Here is an 18412-nt window from a genome sequence, read left to right on the forward strand (position 1 = left end):
TGGTAAACCCCACAGTCGCCCGGACACTGGCTCTTTGGGAGGCTCCCTGAAGAATTTCAGGGCATGTGGTCACATCTCCCAGGGCACCAGAAGTCATGCTTCTAAACAGAGGGGAGCCCGAGGCCAGCTCAAAAGGCAGCTCAAAAAGGCAGGAAACTCATTCTAACTTAAACAGAAAAGCCCCCCATACAATCAGCTTGAAGTCTGTCAAGAAACATACTTTACTTGGCCAAGGATGGCATCTTCCAGTTGTTGAAGAGGGATTGTTCGTTATGCACTTTTGAAAAAGGAAGCTATAAAACTGAAAATGCAAGACTTGCTTGGGGGTTAAAAAGCCATTATTTCAGATGGAGGAAACCTCTAATGACGAGGACAATGGAGGAGAAAAGGCAGGTGTGGGGAGAGGATATACAGGAGCGGCAGGAACAACAGCAAGAACAGAGTTGAGAACCAGGTAAGGAGTATCAGAAAACTACACAGAAGGAATAACGGGCAGGTACCGAAGCTACACTGCCACCCGTGCTGTGTCTTATGAATGCTGACAGCTCAAGTCACAGAAAACCCAGAAAATCCTCATGGTCACAAGATGGCTGCTGCTTGGCCATGGCAGCAAGGGTGGCCAAGGAAGGTGGCTGGGGAGACAAGGGTGGGGAATGAAGGCAAGCCAGGCAACTGAATCTAGCACAGCAACAAAAAAAACTGTTGGCTTTTCTGAAAGGGGAAGAATCTGGCAAAACAGGTGGGTGCTGAGTCCATCCAGATGGTCACAGAGGCTGAAGGATCTAGGGGAACATGTAAATTCCCACGTGACATTAGAATATGGGCAAAACATGCAGAAGAATGAAACTAGACCCCTCTCTTTCACCATACACAAAGATAAACTCAAAATGGATGAAAGATCTAAATGTGAGACAAGAGTCCATCAAAATCCTAGAGGAGAACACAGACAACACCTTTTTTGAACTCGGCCACAGTAACTTCTTGCAAGATACATCCACGAAGGCAAAAGAAACAAAAGCAAAAATGAACTATTGGGACTTCATCAAGATCAGAAGCTTTAGCACAGCAAAGGATACAGTCAACAAAAGACAACCTACAGAATGGGAGAAGATATTTGCAAATGACCTATCAGATAAAGGGCTAGTTTCCAAGATCTATAAAGAACTTATTAAACCCAACACCAAAGAAACAAACAATCCAATCATGAAATGGGCAAAAGACATGAACAGAAATCTCACAGAGGAAGACATAGACATGGCCAACGAGCACATGAGAAAATGCTCTGCATCACTTGCCATCAGGGAAATACAAATCAAAACCACAACGAGATCCCACCTCACACCAGTGAGAATGGGGAAAATTAACAAGGCAGGAAACCACAAATGTTGGAGAGGGCGCGGAGAAAAGGTGGTGGGAATGTGAACTGGTGCAGCCACTCTGGAAAACTGTGTGGAGGTTCCTCAAAGAGTTAAAAATAGACCTGCCCTATGACCCAGCAATTGCACTGCTGGGGATTTACCCCAAAGATACAGATGCAATGAAACGCCGGGACACCTGCACCCCGATGTTTCTAGCAGCAATGTCTAGCAGTTCATTGTCCTGTGAAATGTGACGCCCAAACTGAAATAAAGCAAAAGGTTTACCCAGAAATGATGCTCATGTAAAAGAATTTAACACAACGACCTAACAACCCCTGAAGGTTTAATTCAGTCAACAATAAATAGGTCTCTGAGACTGTGTGTCAGGCATCATGGCCAGGCTGAAGACACAAACTGGCTGAGCTCCCAGTCAGCTACAACTTGAGTCCTCGTGTGTCCAGTCTTAAGCACGGTGCCTTACAATACACAAAAAGAAAGGATTCTTTCTCTAAAGTGCTTGTGGTTGGTTGGAGATAAAATGCTGAGGAGTGAGCAGTGTAAGACAACCTGCTTAGGTAGTAACTAACTACATAGTTACTACATAGTAACTCCCCCATTCATCTACCATCATTGGGAGTATGTCCCTCACAAGCAACTTACCTAACCGAAGGTTTTCAGACATCCTAACATTTTAATAAACCAAGCTCCAGTCACTGCTCTCCCAATGAGATGTGGGGTTCCAGGCAGATTCCATCAGCACTGAGGCCCACTTCCTCAGGCGTGAGACAGGTAATATGGACTTATTTTTCTTATTTTTAGGATATTGCTGAGAAGATCAAACGAGGTGAGCAAAAAGGTACTGCGTGTTATATATTTCTACACAAATGTTAAACATTTCTTTTTAGGCACATCTGTGCCTTCTAATGGTAAAGATTCTAAAGTAAAAACTATCCTTTTTTGCCTTCTTTGAGTTAGGAATTTCAAGAATCAACAAGATTAACATCAGAGGCTGCGCACGCAGCTGAGAGTACTCGGATACTACAGATGCTGGCAGGTGAGTGGGGCTGTTCCTCCCTTGGAGTTGGCTCCCTGCTTCATTGTTGTCCCATCTCCTCCTCTGCTGACTGTTCCCCTATGCCATGCACTTCATGTTACACGCCTCCCTCCTTCTCGGTCCTCTTACTCCCAAGGCTTATTCGTATGTGCTACTACCTCACGTCAGCTGTGAGATGCCAAAACCACCCCCAAAGTAAAGTGAAATTAAGGAAAATTAAATTAAAGAAAAGAGACTTCAAATAAAAGGTAATCTCAAGAGTTAAGTGTGTCCTTCTAAACAACCAAGGAAGCATTGTCATTGAAGATCGTTGCAATCTCACTTGCTTTTTTAAAAGCGCTGTTCACATTCTATTTAACTAAATAATCCAGTCTTTATATTTGAGAAAAATACTGGGAATATTCATTTAACCGTTGAGGTTGAATGTGTCACCATCCTTCTCTGGCCCCTCCAACTTTCAGACATCCCTTCCAACTGCAGACAGCAACACCACGTTACCCCTGTCCAGGATAAACCTTTACAAACTCATCATGCACAAGTATTTTTCAAATCAAGTGTTTTATTTCAAAAGACTTCATAGTAAGTCAAAAGCAAAAAGGAATGTGTGAAAGTTAACAGAAACAACAGAAACATTAGCGGTACCAGCAACAACTGTATAGCCCGTTCTGCACAGGTACTTTAAGAGAACTTGAAGGCAAAGATATATATCATGAACAATACACTTTTAAAAAAAAAATCAAAACATTAACTTCACATTATTATAGCTCACTCTTGAAGTTTCTGGACTAGAAAATGGAGAAGATTCCCACGACCTATTTTCTTTCTCAAAGGAATCATCTTCTTGGAAAGCAAACTTCTCCTTAAGTGCATGGGATATTAAAGACACTGGATCCCAATGTGAATCTTGTCTTTTCCACTTATGAATGGGTTTACCACCAGGTGACCTATTTAAAAAAAATTTTTTTAAATTAAACTCTTGTGCAATTTATGTTCCTTGTTGACAAACATACCAGAAATATAAGCATAATATATTACAATCTAATTATTCTTCAAGAGAGTGAAAATTTTAGATGAAGAATAAGGAATCTGAAGGCACAATGAACTAGGAATCAGAAAACCAAGAAACCATGGGGGTAGGGCTCCACCACAACTTCGTTATGAGCTGAGATTATCAAATATCTTGGGGATTGAAGATCTTTATTTTTAATTTTCCAATTTTCCAGTGGAATACTTAAAGAAATATTTAAGAACCTTTAAGGGGACTATCAAATTCATGAAAAGTAAACCACTGGCTAATCATTCATTCAGTCTTCACTTAATGCCTACTATTATACCAGGCTCCATTTTACACTTTGAGAGTAGAGCCGTATCCTAACCTCATGGAACATTCTGGTGACAGGAAATCAATGACCAAGTGAGATCACTGCAGAGAGCAATGCATGCTAAGAATAAAATTAAGTAGGTAGTGTGACAGTGATTGGGACAACAGGACCTTAGGTGAGATGACTGGGAAAAGTAAAGAGGTTGCATCCTCTTATAGATGACTCAGAGTTGGTGTCAGTATTAACAAACAGGAAGGAGTTTGGCATGTGTGAGAAAAAAGAAAAAAACGGTACAGCTGGAATGCACAAAGTGACATGGGAAGTAGGACATGAAGTCAGAGAGAGAAGCAAGGGCTGGATCCTGGGGTCACTAAAGAAGCCACAATACGTGTCTGGATTATGTTCTAAGCACAATGGAAAACCCCCAAAAGGGTTTTAAGCAGGAAATGGACAGATCGGACTTCAAATTTTATTCTTTCGTTTTCAAAGATCTTATTTTTAAGTAATCTCTACACTCAGCATGGGGATTGAATTTACAATCCCAAGATTAAGTTGTATGCTCCACCAACTAAACCAGCCAAATGCCCCTGGACTTCAATTTTTAAAGGATCACCCTGATTACTATATGGAGAAAAGATAAGGAAGCAAGGACACCGAGAGACGAATTAGGAGGCTACTGCAAGTCCTACTGCAAGTACTGTGAGCTCTGGTGGCTTAGACTGGCGGTGGCAGCTAGATCATGAGGGTACATACATTTGAGCTGTATGTTGATAGAAAAAAAAATGAGAAGGAAAAGGATGATTCTAGATGTCTGGACTGAACAGACAACTGGGTGATGAACTGGGTGATGGTGCTGCCATTTACTGAGATGCCTAAGACTTGCAGCAGAACAGGTTTTCAAGGTGGAGGAAGTGGACAGGTAGGAAGGAACACTTCTGTTTTGGACATGTGAAGCCTGAGACAACTGTGAGACAGGCAAAGGATGTCAGGCAGGCAATGCGTCAGGTAGGCATGGGGTGCGGAGGAGAGAGATCATGGATAGAAAAATTAAGGGTGAAGGTCATTAGTGTATCACTGGTGTGCACAGCCATAGGACTCGGTGAGATCACCAAAGGAAACAATGTGGATATAGAAGCAAAGGGGCTGAGACCTGGGCCTCGCACATGCCGACATGCAGAGACCAGGCCCAGAACAAAGAGTAAGCAAAGGAATAAAGAGTGGACGGTGAAGTAGGAGGAAAACCAAGTGTGATTTCCTTGAAACCAAAGAGTGTTCCAAGGAGGAGGGAACCACAAACTGTATCAAATACTGCCAAGACATCAGGTAAGAGGAATAAGAATTGACCACTGGGTTTAATTTAGCCAGAGAGTCACTGGTGACCTTGACAAATGGCAGTTTTCAGAGGAGTGACAGGGACAGAGACCATATGACAGCTGGTAGAAGAGGACAGTGAGAGATGCAAACAAACAATTGACAAGAATTTATACCAGGAAGAGGAGCAGAGAAACAATGGCTGGGGATATAATGTGTTTTGAAGACAAGAAATAATCAGGTGTAAGGAAAATAGAGAAGGACAATTTGATGATGTAGAAGACACAAGGGATAGTTTTAAGTATAATCCTTGAGAAGGTAATAGAAGGGGAACCAGTGACCCAGGGGAGAACCTGGACATAACAATTTCATTCACAGTGACAAGATAGAAGGCAGAGAATATGAATAGTGATTCTGTAAAGATGGAGGAAGTCTCATCTGATTCTGCAGTAATGTATAATGCAAGGTTAGCTGTAGAAAAATAAGAGTTTGGGGGTGGAGGGGAGAGGCTACTGGCCTCCTTGCTGTGTCTCAAGTCATGGTAACAGAGTCACCATGTGACACTGACTGGGCCCAATGATACCAGTCAGCCCTCTTGCTGGAACAAGTGTGCACATCTAGCCACATTTTACTCTGTACCAGGTGCCTCATACAAGGATCAAATCATAACCTCATTAATAATGAAATGATGTATCTTCCCTAACACTATTACATGGAAAATATATTTACTTTCTCACTAAAAACCTCACTGAAGGATTTTCAGATGAACACGGCAGCTCTCTGGGAAATCCTACTAAAAGCATAGTGAAGGGACTCCTGGGTGGCTCAGCAGTTGAGCATCTGCCTTTGGCTCAAGGCGTGATCCCAGGGTCCCCAGATCGAATCCCATATGGGCTCCCAGCTGGAGCCCACTTCTTCCTCTCCCTGTGTCTCTGCCTCTCTTTCTGTGTCTCTCATGAATAAATAAGTAAAATCTTAAAACGAAACAAACATCATTAATAGAATTTTGGTTCATTTCTCAAGTTATGCTAACATACCGTTCAATAGCCCGAAGCTTAACCTTATTCAAGTCCTTTAGAACATCCAACATGTTTGGAACATCTTGATTTTCCTGGTTTTTGGAACGACTGTAATTGGTCTTACTGTTGTCACCTGGGTGCTGTTTTTTCATTTCATTGGCTGCATTATCCGAGTCACATGTATTTTTCAACCCTGACTGTGTGAGAGAACACAGAGGCTGTGGAGAAAAAAGCTGAGGGGGCAGTGGAGGAGGAGGTGGAGGAGGAGGGAAAAGCATTGAACTTGAAAATGGATCCGGCTGGGCACCCAGTTCAGCAGTCCCTGGTGATGGCTGTTGTCCCAAACTGCTAGGTTCGTCATTTAAGTCAAAGAAGCCTAAAAACAAAGCAGTCTGTTGAAAAATCATGCAAAGTTCTCTTCAACATAACACATAACACTAACTAGAGAACCAAAACAGGAACAATTTCTGTAAGGCTACTAAAATAATGATATGGTGGCCAGGAAAGAGAAGCAATCCCATCTGCTTAGTAATTTTTTTTATGAGTCAAACCGAAGAATAAACTTAATTTTAATCCAATTAGGATTGTCTGTATAGGCCTTTAAAGGGAGGAAGGGTGAGAATGTCTTTTAAAAAGAAAATAGAAAGTGTTTTTTCAGTAATTAACATATAATCTGAATTTCATCCTCTATTTAAAAAAAAAAAAACTAAAGCATAATCAACAACTTGTAGCTAGAAATACTCAAACTGGCATATTCTCTTTATGATGACACTGTAGAAACAAATTATTTCCTAGGCAAGAGCCTAGGATGGGTACTGAGTATTTAACTTTTCCACAACAGATTTGTTCCCAAAAGACTTGTGCTCTTTAACATGACTGCTAAAAAAAAAATGTATGTGTGTATATCTCACTTTAATTGCTATTTTTATTAATATGTATTATATAATATTTTATATATAAATATACTATATAAACATTCCATGTATATGAATTATGTGTGTGTATAAGGATATGTATAGATACATGTATATATTATGTGTGTATTATGTAAAACAAGTCATATCTCTAAAAATTTAGAAAAGGATCATCTGGACACATTATTCAACCTGAATTTGAAGGACAGTAGTAATAACTTCAAACTACAAATACACAAAGCCTCAAATTTACACTCTTCTTTCAAATCAATACATCTTTTGTCATAAACTGCAATGCTTTTCTGAAGAGATAGAAAAGCTTCCTTAGAAAACAGTCTTTTGGGGGTGCCTGCGGGGCTAGGTGGGTTAAGCCTCAGCCTTCTGCTCAGGTCAAGATCCCAGCCCCCTGGAGGGCTCTCTGCTCAGCAGGGGAGTCTGCTTCTCCCTCTTTCCCCCCTTGCTGGAGCTATCTCTCACTCACTCTCTCTCTCTCTCAAATAAATAAATAAATATCTTAAAAAACAACCACAGCCTTTTTAATAAAAAAGCACAATCTTCAGCAGTATAGCTGGAACCAAAGCCTTCCGCCTCATCACAAATGTGTCTTAATTTATTCTAAATAAAAACCATGCATAGTAATTTCACATCCCGACATCCTAGATTTATGGAACGTCATTCACAAGATGCATTCGCATAGACACTCCCCTTGGGAAAAGCACAGACGGAACTGCCAGCCCAGCACCAAGCACTGAGCACCAAGCACTGAGCACTGTGCACCATCTGAAACAAACAAGGGCATGCGACTCACTCTCATGTACACTGGTTTTGGGTCCCCGCCTCCCCACGATTGCAGCAATCTGGGTGCGGAGGAAAGTGAGCTCCTCTTCCAGGGCGGCTATCTTTTTAAAGGCAGCTTCACCTACAGACCCATCATTTTTCATTTGTTTACTCTGTCTGAGAGCAGGTGACAGTGGATTCCAGACTGGTTGCAAAGAATGGAAAAATTCAGTTTTCTGTTCTTCTTCATGTTTCCATATATTATTTCTGTGGATGGAAGGAGGAAGTAGACAGTGATGGTCAGAGAGAGGGAGAGAAAGAGAAATGGAGAGAAATTTTCCAAGAGAAATAAATTCTTTCAGTCAAAGAGGAATAAAGACACAAAACCAAAAATCAGAGTACCTCTCTTTATCCCACAATTGTCTCTCCATTGGCTGAGACAAGCACATCTTATGTAACTTTGTATTTTCAATATTAGAACACAACGGTTGCCTTTACGGTCACCAATAAGTGGTAAGTGAATAAAGGAAGAAATCTTGCTTTTTGACCATTAAACAAAAATAATTATCCTGGGGGCACCTGGGTGGCTCGGTGGTTGAGCACCTGCCTTCAGCTCAGGTCATGATCCTGGAGTCCTGGGATTGAATCCCGTATCAGGTTCCCCACAGGAGCCTGCTTCTCCCTCTGCCTATGCCTCTGCCTCTCTCTTTGGGTCTCTCATGAATAAATAAATAAAATCTTTAAAAAAAAATTATCCTCTAACTGTTCTACCTATTAGGTTTAAACACAGTACAAACTGATTTATTTAGAAATAAAATTTAAAAAAAAAAAGAAATAAAATTGATTCACTTAGAAATTCTACATATCCTGAAAACAAGGTACTACAGGGCCTAATATAAAGTTTTATGTTAGGAGTAAGTTTATGGCATTCTAACTTCTTTTAAATAGATAAACTAGGGCAGCCCGGGTGGCTCAGCAGTTTAGCGCTGCCTTCAGCCCAGGGCCTGATCCTGGAGACCTGGGATCGAGTCCCACATCAGGCTCCCTGCATGGAGCCTGCTTCTCCCTCTGCCTGTTTCTCTGCGTCTCTCTCTCTCTCTCATATGAATAAATAAATAAAATCTTTAAAAAAAAAAAAAGTAAAAAATAAATAAACTAGTCTGACACATAATAAATTTAACCAGAATATTTGAGTAATTGACTCTTTTTGTGCTTAGAGCTTTTAGAGCTTAATACTAACACATAAGTTGGTACTCCCAAGCAGTAGTATTTCCTAATTTAAAAATATATTTAACATCATTGCCTGGCACATAGTAAATATAAGTTTTGGTTATATATTTTAAGTAAATAAATAAATATAGTATCCAGTGTGGGAAACACCTTTCTTCTAAAAATGGACATACTGATTCTGACATCCTTTTAATATCATTCCTTCCTAGGCCTGCATTATGAGAAATGGGAAATAAGTGTGAGAGACACCCAGTCATCCATATTAGGAAAATATTAATTAGTAAGACACAGGGCAGTAGAGACAAAAGGCTCAATTAGTATGATCAAAATGCAACATGTACAAGAATTCAGATTACAGCCCATACCCATTTTCCACAGTTAAGTATATAAAATTACCGAAATCTGAAATAACTGGCTTCTTCATCATTTGCCACACACAAAGTATCAGCAAAAGATGGAACTACAGATCCACAGTTACCAGAGTCTACAGAGTTCAACAGTGGGATCAACTAAAGGAAAAAAGGCAAAAAAAAAAAAAAGAAAAAAGAAAAAAAGAAAATGTCAGAGCCCTGCAGGAGTCGGGGGCAGGAGTAGGACACATGCACATCCATTAAGATTACATAAATTAAATATCCAAGGGTGAAAAGGAAAAAGGATATTCAATACAAAAACATGCACCTGTTAGCAAAAAGCAATACTGAGGAAAATGTTGTTCTTAAAGTCTATAGCAATATTCTCTACCCTGGTTAATGTCATCTATCATAAAACACAAACCAGAAGAATAAAATAAGGTATTCAGGTGTTGCTTTGGACCTGCCCAACTGTGAATATAATTACTTAAAGAAGTAAACACAAAAACATATAAGAAATTACTTGTTTCCAGGAATAAGCTAAAGGTTTTTTGGCTTGCAGGAAACATTTCTTCTTCTTCTGGCCTACTCTATCTCTAGGAGTACCTACGATTATTTTATGCATAAACAATGCATGTTGACAGACTTACCTCAAAATTAGGCCTGGGACAAGGTTCTAGAGGAAGAATTTTCCCGATGATACGAACAATACTTCGAGCTGATCCATAGTCTTTATTTTCTCTAATCTGCAAAACCTATTTACAACATAGAATGTTGGTTTAAAAAGTACTCTGTTAAAACATGTTTATCTATGAAGAAAAGCAGATGTAAAAGATGCACTCTTATTTTGTTTTTGTTTTGTTTTGTTTTTTTAAAAGATTTTACTTATTCATGAGACACACACAGAGAGAGAGAGACAGAAACACAGGCAGAGGGAGAAGCAGGCTCCATGCAGGAAGCCTGACGCAGGACTCAATCCCAGGATCCTGGGATCAACACCTGAGCTGAAGGCAGACACTCAACTGCTGAGCCACCCAGGTGTCCCACTAATTCTTATTTTGAAAGAGAAAATAGAGAGTGAAATACTCAAAGTACTTCCCTCAAAGATTAAACTTTATTCATATTTGTCTTTAATTTTTTAAAAAAGGGCTCTTCCTTGGCGCTGCCTGTGGAGGTGGCAGCCATCTATTGCTGGGCAACACGGCTGCCCTCAGACCTCTGGTGAAGCCCAAGATTGTTAAAAAGAGGACCAAGAAGTTCATCCGGCACCAGTCAGACTGATATGTCAAAATTAAGCAGAACTGGCAGAAACCCAGTGGCATTGACAATAGGGTACACTGAAGATTCAAGGGCCAGATCTTGATGCCCAGCATTGGTTATGGGAGCAACAAGAAAACAAAGCACATGCTGCTCAGTGGCCTCCGGAAGTTCCTAGTCCACAATGTCTAGGAGCTTGAAGTGCTTCTGGTGTGCAACAAATCTTATTGTGCAGAGACTGTTCACAATGTATCCTCCAAGAACTGCAAAGCCATTGTGGAAAGAGCAGCCCGGCTGGCCATCAGAGTCACCAATCCCAATGCCAGGCTGCGTAGCGAAGAAACAGAAGACACAGCTTATGTGCATGTCATTTGTGTCAATAAAACCATAAAACTACAAAAAAACACTTTTTTTTAAAAGGGATGGGAGTTAATCTATATAATATTCCAGGAAGAAATTTCTCTTAAGAAAGCACCACAAATTCCTATTTGTCCTATTTCTGATAATGGCAAAATACCTTTGGGAACTTTATTCAGAAACGCTGCCTCCCCTCCTCCCAGCTAAACATATCTTTTGGCCCAATTAAAAGTGGACAATTTCAGTTTCTCAAGTAATGAGGCAGTAGAGAGTAAACTCATGTAATTCCCTTTAAAGGTGAGATAAAGAGGGGAATAAATTAATCAGGCACTAGACAATTTAAGAATTCTTTACTTACAGTGCAATATATCTGCTAGAAAGCAGTTCTTAAAAAGATGATAGAAATGAAATGTGCTACTATAATTCAAATACCACTCTGTCTTTTGGCTCGGCCTTTCCAGACCGATTCAAACTATTCCCAAAAGAACCTCCCCCCAAAATATGATGTAACATTTCTGCTCTTGGCAGAGATTTCAACATAAAGAAAAGACCTTCTCTCCTTAAAAAGCATTAAAACTGGGATCTCTGGGTGGCTTAGCGGTTTAGTGCCTGCCTTCCACCCCGGGGTGTGATTCTGGAGTCCAGGATCAAGTCCCATGTTGGGCTCCTTGCACGGAGCCTGCTTCTCCCTCTGCCTGTGTCTCTGCCTCTCTCTCTCTCTGTGTCTCTCATGAATGAATAAATAAAATCTTAAAAAAAAAAAAAAAAGCATTAAAACTTGGACTTTTCATTTTTCCTAAGATCCTATAACAAGGACAAAGTTTATCACAAGAAACAGAAATAGATAGCATCCTATCAGCATCTTCTTAGAAATACCCACCCAATAAGCAGATGGATATATAGTTCTAGAACTCAAGGGGAAAAAATCTGGGATTTAGATGGATTTGGGAATCATCAGCAGACAGAATATAGGATAGGTGAAAATGGAAGCCATATGACTAGTTGAGAAAAACTGGGGCTAGCGAGGAAAATCCAGAAACTATCAGCACACAGAATGCCATTTCTCTGCTTTTAAATAGTAAGAGTTTTAAATGTATCTGATCACATCCAAACCCCTAAGTCTAGCATTCCATACTGATTCCATCAACTAGCCTCACAACCATCCAGCAGTTCTGCTATCTCAGTCTCCAAGACGTCCTCCATGAGTTCTGTATTCATTCTCCGCTCACCCTTAAAGGTCCTCTGCCACCTGGCCCTGTTTTATCTATCTGACTGAATTATCCACTCACTATTCATTAACAAGAACACAAGTTCTTTTGGATTAAGGGATTTCCCTCATCATCTCAAAAACAAGCCGATATTCCTCTAACTCCTAAGCACTAACCCATGTGTCCAGAGGGCTCTGTTCTAACTTAAGCCCTGGCACCAGCTTTTCTCACCTTTTGGGTTTTTTTATTTTTTTTTAAGATTTTATTTATTTATTCATGAGAGACACAGAGACAGACAGAGACACAGGCAAAAGGAGAAGCAGGCTCTGTGCAAGGAGCCCAATGTGGGACTCGATCCTGGGACTCCAGGGTCACGCCCTGAGCCAAAGGCAGACAGACACTCAACCACTGAGCCACCCAGGCGTCCCTGCTCACCTGTCTTTTAAAGCCAAATTCACATTCCTCTACACATTTCATTTTCTCTGCTCTCAGGAGCTGCCTAGGCTCTGAATTCCTAAACTTAGTTCCAAAGGAGTACCAGACAATAGGACACCTGACTACATATAACTTTGTTTCATTTGCAGTTTTCTCTTTGCTCCATTAGATTGCAGCAATCTTTACGGGCAGAGACAGGTCTGTGTTGCTTTTCAAATCTACAGGGTAGTTAGTACTTGTAAACCACAGGTATACTAGTATCACCTTGTAAGGTGGTTTCCAAAAGAAATGAAACACAAACCACATATGTAAAATAAATTTTCTAGTAGCTACATCTGAAAAGGTAGAGACAGGTAAAATTAATTTTCTTAATATACTTTATTTAATTCAATACTCAATATATATATTGTTATTTCAACATGCAATCAATATTTTTTAAATGATGGCATTATTTTACATTCTTATTTTCATACTAGGTCTTCAAAACCCATCATACATTTCACACCTATGGTAGATCTTAATTCTGACATTTCAAGATGATATCTGGCCAGTGGCTACAATACTGACTAGCACAAGCCTAACGTATACAGATCATGGACCTACTAACACTAGAATTTCTCCCTGCCTGAGCAGTTATATTTAAAGTGTTCTCTAGACCACTCATATGCACTCTTCCTACAGGCCTAGAGGTTTTGCTGCAGTGAGGGCTACTCACTGTACATAAATAGCCACCCATGTCTTGGTTAACTTGGATGGTACCTTCCTGTCTTACTCCACAAGTTCCACCCTGACAAACTCCCTGTCTCTCTCATCGCCTTCATTGCCATTGACCATCTTCACCATCCTGATGCTTTCCCCTCCTTCTATTCTTGATCCAGGGCCCCGATTTTTACTTTACTGATGTGCTTATCCTACCAAGCAGAGAATTTCAAGTTAACTGTTTCAGTGAAATGCACATTACCACTCAAAAACTACTCATCCTTCAGATATCACGTGTTCTCATATTACTAATGGATAAACTACCACAATTACTCTTAGCAGGAGAAAAGAAAGCACATATTTCAAAAGACTACAAATCCATGCTGACTTGAGTGGGGTATTCTGCACAGGTATCCTGCAACCCCGTCAGAACATGTTTTGTTCTCTACTGTGTTGCCCAAAACAATAGCCAGTCTCGGGCCCCTGGGTGGCTCAGGGGTTGAGCATCTGCCTTCGGTTCAGGGTGTGATTCCGGGCTCTGGGATCGAGTCCCACATTGAGCTCCCTGCGTGGAGCCTGCTTCTCCCTCTGTCTATGTCTCTGCATCTCTCTCTCTTTCTGTGTCTCTCATGAATAGATAAATAAAATCTTTAAAAAAAGAAATCTCCAATCTCTGAAATCTCCAATACCACCATTTCTGTTACCTGCCAGTGGCCCTGACTTTACCCTTAACTGAGAAAACCAAGAATGCCAATTTGACATACCTCAACTTTCATTTCTCTTCATTCAAAACCTCTCCACCATCTCTCACTTTTATCCTACTCAACCTATCCATCTTCTTTCCAAGTCTTATTTATTTATATTCCTTGCCCAACTATCACTTGCTATTTCATTTGAATCTTAAATTTTTGTCTTGCCTATGAGGTTCTTCCCCAATGCTTGCAAACATGAAGTTATCTCTAACATTGGCAAGAAAACAAAATTTCTTTTTTTTTGTAAATTTATTTTTATTGGTGTTCAATTAGCCAACATATAGAATAACACCCAGTGCTCATCCCATCAAGTGCCCCCCTCAGTGCCCGTCACCCAGTCGCCCGCACCCCCTGCCCACCACCCCTTCCCCCACCCCTAGTTCGTTTCCCAGAGTTAGGAGTCTCTCATGTCCTGTCTCCCTTTCTGATATTTCCCACTCATTTTTTCTCCTTTCCCCTTTACTCCCTGTCACTATTTTTTATATTCCCCAAATGAATGAGCAAAATTTCAATTTGATGGTCACTCTTGACCTCTTTTCAAAAACTTTTCAAAAGAAGGTGCTGATGCTACCTCCCTTCTTCAGTCATTCTTCAAAATACAAGGCAGCTGCCACTCTCCACCTATAGAAACCCCTAAAGGCTTCAGTAATTTAACAATAAGCAAATCTTCAACTATTACTCAGTAGCCATTATCTTCGATCCCATTATTTCTGAAATTCAAAATGCATCCGTAACATCCAACAACATCTTCCATTACGTCATCAAAGTCCATGAATTCAAATATCAAAAGAATGTAGACAACTCCAAATTTGAATCTCTTTTTCCTACATTCTAGAACCATTTATCTATCTGCTGGATATTTGTATATAATCCAACAGCACAGCTGGCTCATCCTATCTCTCCAAATTAGTTCCTATACTGAATTGCCCATTTATAATAATATTTATAATATAATAATTGCCTATTTAGAATTTATAACCACTCTTCAGCTTACTTTTGCTTAAAATCTTGAAAGAATCCTTGACTATTATTCTCTTCTAATTCACAACAGCAATGATTTGCCCATTCTGTAAACCCAACTATCCTCTTTCTTATATTCAATCTTGTATTATAGTTATCTCATATTATAAGCATCATGAATACAAGAACCATGTACCACTACTCTGTATCACTTGCAGAACCAAGCATATTGTCTTAGAAGTAGTAATGCTCCCTAAATAGAGAAAACTGGATTTGCTTATAATTTTCAGACCTATGTCATCCTCTGTCAAGATTTATTCTGAATTTGTTGAGCTATAACTTGCCATTATATATCCAAATACCAAACTTAAATTACATTAAATAAAACAAACCACTAGCTAATTAAAATATTTTTTACCTATGAAGGTCATATCTATATTTTGCTGCATTTGCACCTTTTGCTCACATTTGACCTATCTGGTAAATAAGTTCCTATTAATCTTACCTTTTTTTTTTTTTTTTTTTTTTTTAAGTAAACTCTACCTCCAACATGGGGCTGGGACTCACAAGCCAGAGGTCAAGCAAGAGTCGCATGCTCTACCAACTGAGCCAGCAGGTGCTCCTAATCTTATCCCTTTTTTTTTTTAGCTCAAACTACCAAAGGTATTCGATTGCAAACTCACCCTTTGTTATACCCAAAAGGAGGAACAACCTCACCTTAAATGTTTACATATAGATCATTTTCAAAATAAGACCCAACAACAAATACAATAGGTTGATTCAAATCCATTAAAAGACATTTACCTGATCTATGGGAACACCAAAATATTCCAGCATTTCTCTTAAGATATTCCATATGAGTGACATTGATGAAACAAAAACATAAGCGAATTCAGGGAAACATTCTCAGTGTCTTGGTACCTTCAGGAAAAATAATTCAGAAAATATTACTCTCAACAAAAGCATAAAATGACTGCCACAAAACTGTATTAAGTGACCTGGAGGAATCCCTTCGTTCCACATTACACCATCAACTAATTTCTTTTGGCCAGTAGTATTTTGAAGGAAGTCAAAGATGAGGGGGAAGGGCTGGTAAGGGAAACTTCAATTCACCAGTTAAATTGCATTAAAAGTTCATAGGATGTTTAAGCCTTCATTAATGAATCTCAACCAACAAGAGATTGGCAGTTGGCAGGAAAGCCTTTTAGGTTAGTTGCGACCGCGAGGTCCCCGCTCTCCTGAAAGCTCTGGGCTGTGGCGAGGGAGTTCGGCTCAGCCTTGAAAGAAAAGGAGGCAGAGGGCCGGCTCAAGGCTTCTAACAAATGAACAGCAGCTCTTCCTCACACACGATCGGGGCACCATCCATCCTCCTCGTTCGTTTACGAGATAAGGAATATGAACCCCAGATATACGATGTGCTTAGTCACCAACTAGTGAGTAAGAGGCCGAGACTAGCGCCCCGCCGTGCCACTCGCTTGGGCCGCAAGCCTCCTCAGGGTCTCTCCTAACCCAGCGTGATCGCCTTGCTCACCCTCCTCCGAAGTCGAGCCTGCAGCCAACCACCGGAACATCAAGCTGCCTCGAGTCCGCAGTCTACGAAGCTGGTAGTGCGCTCGTCCGGCACAGGAGCCTCCGGACGTCAGCCCGTGTCTGCCCACGCGCCTGTTTGCAGCCCACAGACGGTGACGACGCCCCCACCGACCAGGGGCCGGGCACTGGAGCCCCCTCACTCAACCCGGGGCTTCCGCAGCGGGCGCGGCCCCCAACTCGCGCTTCCCACCCACCCTGCCGCTGGCCCCCAGGACTGGCGCCAGCTTCCGCGTTCCTGGACGAAAATCAAACTCCGCGGGCCAACCCCGTGCCCGACCTCATTGGGCAAGCCTGAAAACCGCTGCCTGTGATTGGCTGCGGAATGACGTCAGGCTAGTTACGGTCTTTAGGACGGGCTACTGGGATTTTTCCCGTCATCTTCTGGAGGGCGGTCCTCCCGCGAGGCAGCCAATAGAAGCCCAAAAGCAGCTGGTGGGCGGGGCGGGGCGGGGCGGGGCGCGCGACGTGATGGCGACGCACGCGCAAGACGCGTCCTTCGGTTCCTCCAGGCTGAGCTGCGCGTAGACGGTCCGGCGCTTAGGAGCCCTTACGGGTTTTGAGCCAAGCGGTCAGTCCGGAGTTCGTGCCAGTTCGCAGAGAAAGTGTATCGTCCCTTCACCCAGACCCTAAGCGGAGCCGCTCTCCCAAGTCCTCTTGCCGTGGGGTCGCTATTTTACCGTTTGATCGTTGCATTCAACGAACATCTATTACGTGCTTACGGGACTAGCAGAAGCTAATAAGCAGGCCTCGGGGAAGCCGTAGCTTCCCAGTACTTAGAACGTTCACTACCCAAACGCTCCTGGCTATCGAGGCTACCAGATAGGTGCCACACATTAACTGGGCCCAGCCCGAGGATACCAAAAGGGAAGCTGAGGGTATCCCCTGATCCGGGGGGGGGATATTCAATTTCTAAAATTCTGACCTGGGATTACTGGCTTCATAAAACAGCTTCCCTTTTTTATGTATTTCAGGGAGGAATGCAATGAAGTGACGTAAAATTTAGTCAATTGCGCCCAGGGCAGTATTTTTAAACTAATTTCTCTATGGCCCACATTTATTCAACACTGAATGTTAAACGTGCCAGGCACACAAGGAACACAAAATGGGGAAGACCGGTAAGGTCCTTGCCCTGCATCCTGGTGGAGACGTTAGGATCTCCCGGAGATACCTTTTTTAAATAATACCTCTCTCTGCACTTATTGCCATGTATATCCATGCTCCCCCCTATCGCCAAAACTAGAATGTAAACTCCACAAGTTACTTTTAGACCCATGTGGTTTCTATAGCGCTTTAGAAATACCTAATGTATGGCAGCGCGGGTCTGGCTTAGTGGGGCATGCAAGTCCTCATCTCATGAAAGGTCATGAATGAGTTGGGCCTCTGCCTTGGTGTAGAGCTTACTTTAAAAAAAAATAACAAAACACTCAGAAGAGTGGCTAGTATATACAATGGGCAATCAATACTTGGTTGAATAAAGTAACTGGATAGGAGATGAGGGAAAACAGACACCAGAAATGACTTTTAACTACAATTGGCAGACTACCTCTATGGTCCAAACTAGATTAAAGGATGAAATTAGGAGAAGGCTGTTGGACACTGTGTAAGTAGAGGGCAATTAGATTACAATCCTACATGCAATCAGTAAATTGCAATTTTCTCAAGTTCCTTGTTCTTCCCTTTTGCCCTCGTTAAGTAAATAAATCATGATCTTGTAACCTCTTCCCTTTCCAGTCTTATTAAACAGCACCTAATTAAGGCCAGAACACTTCCCTTGAGAACATCAGAATAGGAACAAGCACTAAAGCTGCCTTCACCCCTC

At 41.3% G+C, this 18412-nt stretch overlaps 1 protein-coding gene and 1 pseudogene across 1 annotated transcript; one reads left to right on the top strand and one right to left on the bottom strand.

The window, feature by feature from the left end:
* Nucleotides 1–2951: 2951 nt before the first annotated feature.
* On the bottom strand, nucleotides 2952–16825 carry MTFR2 (mitochondrial fission regulator 2). The gene is made up of 7 exons (XM_041737651.1): nucleotides 16535–16825; nucleotides 15808–15924; nucleotides 9986–10090; nucleotides 9382–9494; nucleotides 7787–8022; nucleotides 6083–6440; nucleotides 2952–3356 (listed from the first exon to the last, which is right to left on the bottom strand). Exons 2-7 carry the CDS (start codon nucleotides 15868–15870, stop codon nucleotides 3149–3151), a joined length of 1083 nt encoding a protein of 360 aa, XP_041593585.1. The 5' UTR covers nucleotides 15871–15924; nucleotides 16535–16825; the 3' UTR covers nucleotides 2952–3148.
* Nucleotides 10147–11009, top strand: LOC121484635 (annotated as a pseudogene).
* Nucleotides 16826–18412: the final 1587 nt, after the last annotated feature.

This window comes from Vulpes lagopus, chromosome 2, assembly GCF_018345385.1.
Source record: "Vulpes lagopus strain Blue_001 chromosome 2, ASM1834538v1, whole genome shotgun sequence".
Taxonomy (NCBI): Eukaryota; Metazoa; Chordata; class Mammalia; order Carnivora; family Canidae; genus Vulpes; species Vulpes lagopus.

What these genes read in the sequence shown, in the direction of transcription:
- MTFR2 (XM_041737651.1), bottom strand. Translation starts at nt 15,870, where the DNA reads ATGTCACTCATATGGAATATCTTAAGAGAAATGCTGGAATATTTTGGT. An exon ending in GTCCCAGGCCTAATTTTGAG is followed by an intron (nt 9,495 to 9,985) that starts GTAAGTCTGTCA and finishes TTTTTCCTTTAG; the next exon opens with TTGATCCCACTGTTGAACTC. An exon ending in AAGCTTCGGGCTATTGAACG is followed by an intron (nt 3,357 to 6,082) that starts GTATGTTAGCAT and finishes TTTTTTAAATAG; the next exon opens with GTCACCTGGTGGTAAACCCA.